Here is a 7,691-nt window from a genome sequence, read left to right as displayed (position 1 = left end):
CTACTATCAATCGCGATTGGTCCATGTGTCCTCCTTCTCGAACTATCACAAAATAAAAATTAACTTCAAGATGGAAAAGGAAAGAGAGCCCCTCTTAACCCTGACACATTGCACGAGGACAGATGCATACGCGTCCCTTCTTTTGTCTCAAGGACATGACACTCCTACCAACCCTATTGGTCGCTCCGTGGGGCCCAATCAGAAATGTCTCAACCCTCATGGGCTCCACTAGTAAACTTCCCAATGCCACGTTACTCTTCTCAACCAATCCCCTTTCTGCGCTGTTAAACCATACTATTACACACGTGTCAGGATTTCACACGCGTCGTGCCTACAGTTCTTATAAATGCTGCTGCACCTAGTGGAAGATAAAACATTTTCTGAAAAAATAAAATCAAAGGGAAGATAAAACAGAAACAGACCGGCAAAAAATAGTGAGAGAGAGAGAGAGAGAGAGAGGAGTGAAAAGGAAAAATGGATGGTAGAGGAGGTTGCTGCATAGCTAGATACGGTGGAGGAGGAGGTGAAGGTAGCGCTGGTTATGATATGTCAACAATAGATCGTATAATGCTAAAATTCCGGCCGATCGCGCCTAAACCGGCAAACACCTTTTCATCTTCACCAGAGATAGATGAGGTTGGTTCCAGGTCAAGCAGAGGCAAGAGAAGATGCAACAAAACAAACGGTAACAATACCAACAATAAGAGGTGTAAAAATGGTAACAATAATAGGAAAAAAAAGGTTCTGAGCGAGGAGAAAGTAGGTACGGCGGTGGTGACACTGCCTCTGTTGCCGGAGACACCTGACTTACTATCACCAAAGCAAGGAAAGAGCGGGCCTACATGGCTTAGTTTTGGCAGCAATAATGGAAATGGTACTCATCATGGTACGATGTTGTTTGGCATGTCAGTAGATCACCAGAACGTGGTGACCCATCCTCAGATCATGAGAGTGGTTATGGGATCATGCGTAACGGTGGAATGTATAACGGACACGTGGGTGAATTTGGACGGATTAGGGCGTACAGATGAAGAAAAGAGGATGAATCTGGAGAGAGATACGTGTCCTGGGTTTATATCAGATGGTTTTGGAAGGGTGACGTGGACGAACGAAGCGTACAAGAAGATGGCGGGCCAGGGAGAGGATTGGAGAAGAGGTGAGGTGGTGGTGTGGTTGGTGATGAAAGACAAAGTCACGGTGATGGAGGCGGAGAGGGTAGGGAATAACAGAGCGTGGACGTGTAAGGTGAGGGTGCAAAATCAGAGCACGTGTAGGAATGTTAAAGAGAGGAGATCGATAACAGTACCTTGTGACGTGTGGAGAATGGATAGCGGTGGGTTTGCATGGAGATTAGACGTCAAAGCTGCACTCTCTTTGGGCTGGTAATTAGTTATTAATAGCAAAAAAAAAAAAAACAAGACGACGCCATCTTTATATTTATCTAATCTATCTCTCTTCATGATATATATGTGATGGTGTTGGTAGTTTATTTAGCTATGCCACTAGTCTTTCAAGATAGCCAGATCATGTAACCTCACCAAAAAAAAAAAAAAACTGTGAATAGTCTTGGTGCCCATCTTCTTCAAGTTTGTTTTTCCGACTTTTACTGTTCATTCAAGTTCCTCGCTATCTCTCTCTCCCTAGGTGTGGTGTTTTAATCTGTGTTTAGTTAGGGGCATAAGATGCATTTGTTGAAAGATTTTAAGAAAGGGCGAGTCCGATTTGTAGCCGGGTGAGGGAAAAAACGCTGCCAATTCATGGTTTATTGTTCGAGAGCTTTAATTCTGCAGCAACTTTTGCATGCTTTCTTTCCAGCTGGAACGTGGACAGTACCGGGACAATGCTATTTGAGAAGAAGCTGTTTGCTTTTCTTGCTAGTACATGAAGTGTTCTTACATCTTTTAATTTTATAAATTTATAGGCTGTCTTTTATGAATCTCATGAAATGTGCAGTTTGCTTTATGTTGTATTGTATTGTTAATGCTAGTTGCTGACAAACGTATTCGACTTTGTAAGTTGATCTTTCAACACTACCATATGGGAGTTTACTTCCATTATGTTATCCGTTTATGCACCTCTCACAAAATTCTCTTCTTCTTTAGAACTGGTATTGTATGTATCAGGTCGAAAGAAAACCTGAAAATGGAAGCATCAAAAACAAAGAAGCGTCCCGAATCTGATCAATATTTTCTGGATTTGGAAGTCTTGGGTTATTAATTAGCCATTTTGGTTAAAGTTTCCTTGTACCTGCTGCTGCCAAAAAGTTATGGGGTCAACTAAAAGCTGTATCGTTGTTCGTATTGCTTTCTTCTCTCCAAATATTCCTCTTAGGTTTTCATCAGTTTAACACCTGATGTACGCAGTTTGGTTTTTAGGTAACAGTCTAGCACTGATGTATTGTTTCCAACAATTATATTTACATAATTTTGACTGTTGTTGTTAAGCAATTATATATGACCGATGACATATTTTGAGCACTTTTTATTTTTTTGTGTGAGAAGAGTCCCATTGCAGAGCGAGGTATGGTCTTTCTACTTTCATGGGCTAGTTTAGTTTTATTTTGATGATATGACAGGGTTGAGATTTCTTTTACCATGCAAACTTGAAACAATGGGCTTTCAGACATTTGAGTTTCATCTGCATGTAAAGAAGGCTTAACTGTTGAATAAATTTATATTTTGCCGATAGTTTTTTCTTTTATTTATGTAATTTGATATTTCATTTAATTTTAGTCTTGATAGCATGATTAACAATTTAGGGAATTGTAAGATTAGAGTTGTTGATTCATTTTTTAATACGTCGAAGACTCTTTCTTATTAATTTTATTTAAAATCTTAGAATTTTTGGAGAGAACTCTTGAGTGAACAAGGAAAAAAGAGCCTATCCTTTTTCAAGCTTGATTCACAAAGATTTACAATTCTTCTGCATATTGCAACATAGAATGGAAATGGATGGAAAACTAGATTTTTTTTTTTTAGGAAATGACAGATGTATTAAAATTGTTAACTTTTTGTCATAAAGATCTAATATTTATGACTATTTGTTCATTTATTTGAATGATGGAATGGCTATTAGTAGAATTGCTGCTGAATTTTAGTTGATAATTTATTTGATGATAAAATTAAAATCAATATGAAAATACATTTTTAATGTTTCAATATTAAGATTTACTTTGAAAACAATTTTAAGTGCAAGTTTGTGGATGTGTGGGATTTATTTATTCTTTTTTTACCTCCCTCGATCTCGACCAAGACTGCTGCCATGTTCCTGCCAAGCAATGATGCAAGTGAAGATATAGTTTACTAGAAGCATACGTCTAATGGGCATTTCACCGCTAAATCTGCTTATACTGTGATTCACTTGGGCAGTGGTGGACAAAATGTACAAAATTATTTGGAGCTGGATGGGACCTCAAAGAATTAGATTATTTTTTTTGGCTTCCAGTGAAAGAAAAATTGCTGACGAATGCTAATAGGAAGAGGAGGCATTTATGCAAAAAGGACAAATGTACTAGATGCAATCTCGACGTGTGTTGAGGAACAAGACTAAAGCACAACCAGCAAGGACCAATAGTATAGCACCTCCAGGAAGAACCAACAGACAAATACTGTTGGTCATGGCCTCAGACTGGATCATCACAGAAAACTAGATCATCACAGGCATCAAAACAATGAAAATGAGCAACTTTTCTTTCCTAAGGAAGAAAGGTCACTTCCACCCTTCCCAAGCTAGAAAGGAACGTTAGAATAGGATCATAAATAGCAAAAGAACCGTTGTAAATATACATGTATATAACAAGATCACTCATACTCAATAATCTCAGAATTCATATCAATAAATCATCACAGATTAATATTCAACTGTATTTCCACATAGTATCAGAGCAGGAGTGATCCTGTCATCACCTACCCACACAATCTCAAATCCAACCAATCAAATTTCTTATCATGTCTCAAAACGATCTTACCAAACTCACCAACATCACACTAACAGGCAATCAAAATTACTTTCAATGGTCGAGAGCAGTATACATCGGCCTCAGTGGCAGAAAAAAATTAGGGTTTATTACAGAGACCCGAAAGAAGCCACAGCCAATCGATCCCAATCAACCCACAAAAGAGGAGATTGAGGCAATCGAAGATTGACAGACGACTGACCATATGGTCATGTCGCTTCTGACCAACACGATTGAGCCTCAGATTGCCAGGCTATGCATGCTGCTGGCATCATCACAGGCCATATGGGAAAAGTTAAAAAAATTATATGGTCAAGAACAAAACTATGCGCACATATTCAATCTGAAACATGAATTATCTCAAGTAAAACAGGGGACTCGGTCTTGCGCACATTACGCAACTGAGATTCTGACTCGGTGGGAGGAGCTACAGAGCTACCTCTCACCCACTACAGACCCCGAAGAAATAAGACAGAGGGCGGAGCAGGACCTTGTGTTCACTTACCTCGGCGAGCTCGATTTGAGCTACGAAGCAGTTCGGTCGCAAGTGCTATTGTCCAGCAAGCTCCCCAGCCTCGACGCAGTCATCGCCTTTGTTCAACAAGAGGAGACAAGGCGAGCCACTATGGGAACAATAACGAGCCAAGGCAACACAAAAAATAGGGCATTCGCTTCTCACTCACGAGGAAGAGTCGAGAGATGTGACCATTGCAAAAAGCAAGGTCACACCTCCGAGTGCTGCTGGCATCTTCATCCGCATCTCCGTCCGACGTCTAGCCGAGGAAAACGAGGGAGAGAAAGGAGAGACGAACGAGAGGGACGAGAGGGCAAATTCTTTTAAGGGTTATGATGCGTTCAGTGTCGGAAATGGGTCATTTAATTCCACCCGACCCGACTCCGCGATCCACATTGGTCCGAATGGGGCCGCCTGCCACTCCACGGGCCCGGCCATCTGCCACCACTGCCTGGGCCACTTCAAACTCGAGCCCAGCCCACAACCAAGAACTCCTGGGCCAATTCCGACTCTAGGCCTAACCGGCTAGCCCAACCAACTTCTGGCCTAATAGAGAATCACCAAGTTTCTCAAATTTTGTCTCAACTCCAGTCTATTTTACAGCTTCAGCAGTCCCGTGGGACAGGTTTAGTATCCCAAAATTATAAAAAAATCTTCTAAATGGATTATTGACTCCGGTGCAACCGATCACATGACTTGGGACTCAACAAAATTACACAATTTTGTTCCTACCGACTCTCAACATGTGATCGTTACAAACGGAGGCTAAGCTGAAATCTCTGGTTTTGGCTCCTCAAAATTATTACATAATACTAATTCAATTCATGACATTCTTTTATTACCTAATTTTACCTCCAATTTATTATCTGTTAGTAAAATAACTCGTTCTTTAAATTGTAATGTAATTTTCTCACCATCTTTTGTAATATTTCAAGATCGCACCACCGGGAAGACGATTGGTGAGGGATACCTTGAAAATGGATTATATTACCTTACTGACCCTATCAATCAATGTCTTCTCTCCAAATCTCTCGACCATAGCACATTACTTCATAGGCGGTTTGGGCATCCGGCTGATAAAGTTTTGAATCAATTATTTTGTCTAAAAATTAATTTTGGTTGTTGTGACACTTGCAAATTTTCAAAGCATACTAGATTTCCCTTTCCTATATCCTCCACCACTTCAACCAAAATGTTTGACTTAATTCACTCTGATGTTTGGGGACCTGCCTCCTGTATCTCCTACAATCATTTTTGTTATTTTGTCACCTTTATTGATGATTTCTCTCGCCTTACGTGGGTTTATTTGCTAAAAGGGAAAAATAAAGTTTTCGCGTGTTTTCAAAATTTCTACAACTTCATTCAAAACCAATATAATACCAACATTAAAATCTTCAGATCTGATAACGGTACTGAATATATCAATAAATAATTTTCTGATTTTTTCTCCACTACAGGCATCTTGCACCAAACTACCTGCATTTACATTCCTGAGCAAAATGGAGTCTGTGAAAGGAAAAATCGTCATGTTCTTGAAGTTACTAGATCCTTACTTTTTCAAAATAACGTTCCTATAATTTTTTGGTCTGATGCTCTCCAAACTGCTGCCTACCTCATTAACCACCTCCCTAGTCCAAAACTAAACAATCTGAGTCCTCTTGAAATTCTAAAGGGTAGAAAAATTGAACTAGGACACATTAGAGTTTTTGGGTGCACCGCCTTTGCTCATGTTAAATGTTCTCATAAACTGGAACCTAGTTCTGTCAAAACAGTATTCTTAGGGTATTCTTCAACAAAAAAGGGATATAAGTGATATGACCCGTGCACCCACAAGACCTATATCTCTAGGGATGTGTCATTTGATGAATGTACACCTTATTTTACTAACCCGCACCCCTCTCATGGGTCCTCTTTGTTATTTCCAGATAATTCTTTATCTTTTGATAGCTCAGCCCTTCCACTTCCGCCATGCGAGGAGACAGCTTCTGCACCAAATCCCGAGGCCCAACCTTCAAGGGGAGTCAGTACAATTCCCGAGGACACTTCTTCAGGGGGAGATAGATCATTAGTTGAAGAAGTCGCTCCACGCAGATCATCCAGACCCTCTAGATCACCAGTCAGACTTAGGGACTATGTGTCTCACAAGGTGATGTATCCTATTCAAAGCTTCACTAGCTACCATAACATATCCAACTCATATAGGAACTACCTAGATAAACTCATCTCCCATACTGAGCCATCTTCCTTCTACGAGGCTAATACCGATCCTAAATGGTGTCAGGCCATGAAAGAGGAGCTTCAGGCCCTTGAAAAAAATGACACCTGGACATTAGTTCCTCTACCACAAGATAAAAAACATGTTGGGTGCAAATGGGTATATAAAATCAAATATAAACATGATGGAACAATTGAGCGATATAAGGCTAGATTGGTAGCAAAGGGGTTTACTCAAACATATGGGGTAGACTATCAGGAAATCTTTGCGCCTGTAGCAAAAATGAGCACCGTTCGCATTTTATTGTCTATCGCTACTAACTCGGGATGAAGCCTATATCAAATGGACGTAAAAAATGCTTTCCTCCAAGGGACTCTCGAAGAAGAGGTATATATGACTCCTCCCCCAGGTTATGAGGCCACCACCAACCAATCCATGGTATGTAAACTAAAAAAGGCCATCTATGGATTGAAACAATCTCTAAGAGTGTGGTATGCCTAGCTAAGCCTTTTCCTTTTAAAACTCAATTTCATTAAAATTGCATCCGATTCTTCTATGTTCGTTAAACATACTCATTTCTGCACCATCATTATTCTCATTTATGTTGATGATATTATTATAACAGGCACCAATAATGAAGAAATTGAGGAAGTAAAACGAAAATTAAAAGAAGAATTTGACATCAAAGATCTCGGACAACTGTCCTACTTTCTTGGAATAGAAATAGCCAAATCTCATAAAGGTCTATTTCTGTCCCAAAGAAAGTACGTCCTTGATCTATTAAAAGAAATAGGGAAACTAGGAGTAAAACCTGTAGATTCACCAATGGAGACTAAAGTTAAACTTAACCTTGAAGACGGCAATCCCTTAGACAATATAGGGCACTATCAACGACTAGTAGGGAAACTAATTTATCTCACGGTAACCAGACCTGACATCACTTACGTTGTAGGTGTGGTAAGTCAGTTCATGCATGCACCTCGCACTAGTCATTTAGATGCCATCAA

At 39.8% G+C, this 7,691-nt stretch overlaps 1 protein-coding gene across 1 annotated transcript; it reads left to right on the top strand.

Annotated features, from left to right (window-relative positions):
* The first annotated feature begins 373 nt into the window (after positions 1-373).
* Positions 374-2,484, top strand: LOC8266341. The gene has a single exon (XM_002511180.4). The coding sequence runs from the start codon at positions 475-477 to the stop codon at positions 1,384-1,386; it is 912 nt and encodes a 303-aa protein (XP_002511226.2). The 5' UTR covers positions 374-474; the 3' UTR covers positions 1,387-2,484.
* Positions 2,485-7,691: the final 5,207 nt, after the last annotated feature.

The sequence above is a fragment of the Ricinus communis genome, chromosome 4 (genome assembly GCF_019578655.1).
Source record: "Ricinus communis isolate WT05 ecotype wild-type chromosome 4, ASM1957865v1, whole genome shotgun sequence".
Taxonomy (NCBI): domain Eukaryota; kingdom Viridiplantae; phylum Streptophyta; class Magnoliopsida; order Malpighiales; family Euphorbiaceae; genus Ricinus; species Ricinus communis.
The sequence above is the reverse complement of the archived record's forward strand: the minus strand, read 5'-3'. Positions and strand labels throughout refer to the sequence as shown.

Bases quoted from the DNA above. Each gene is read 5' to 3' on its own strand.
- LOC8266341 (XM_002511180.4), top strand. From the start codon at position 475: ATGGATGGTAGAGGAGGTTGCTGCATAGCTAGATACGGTGGAGGAGGA.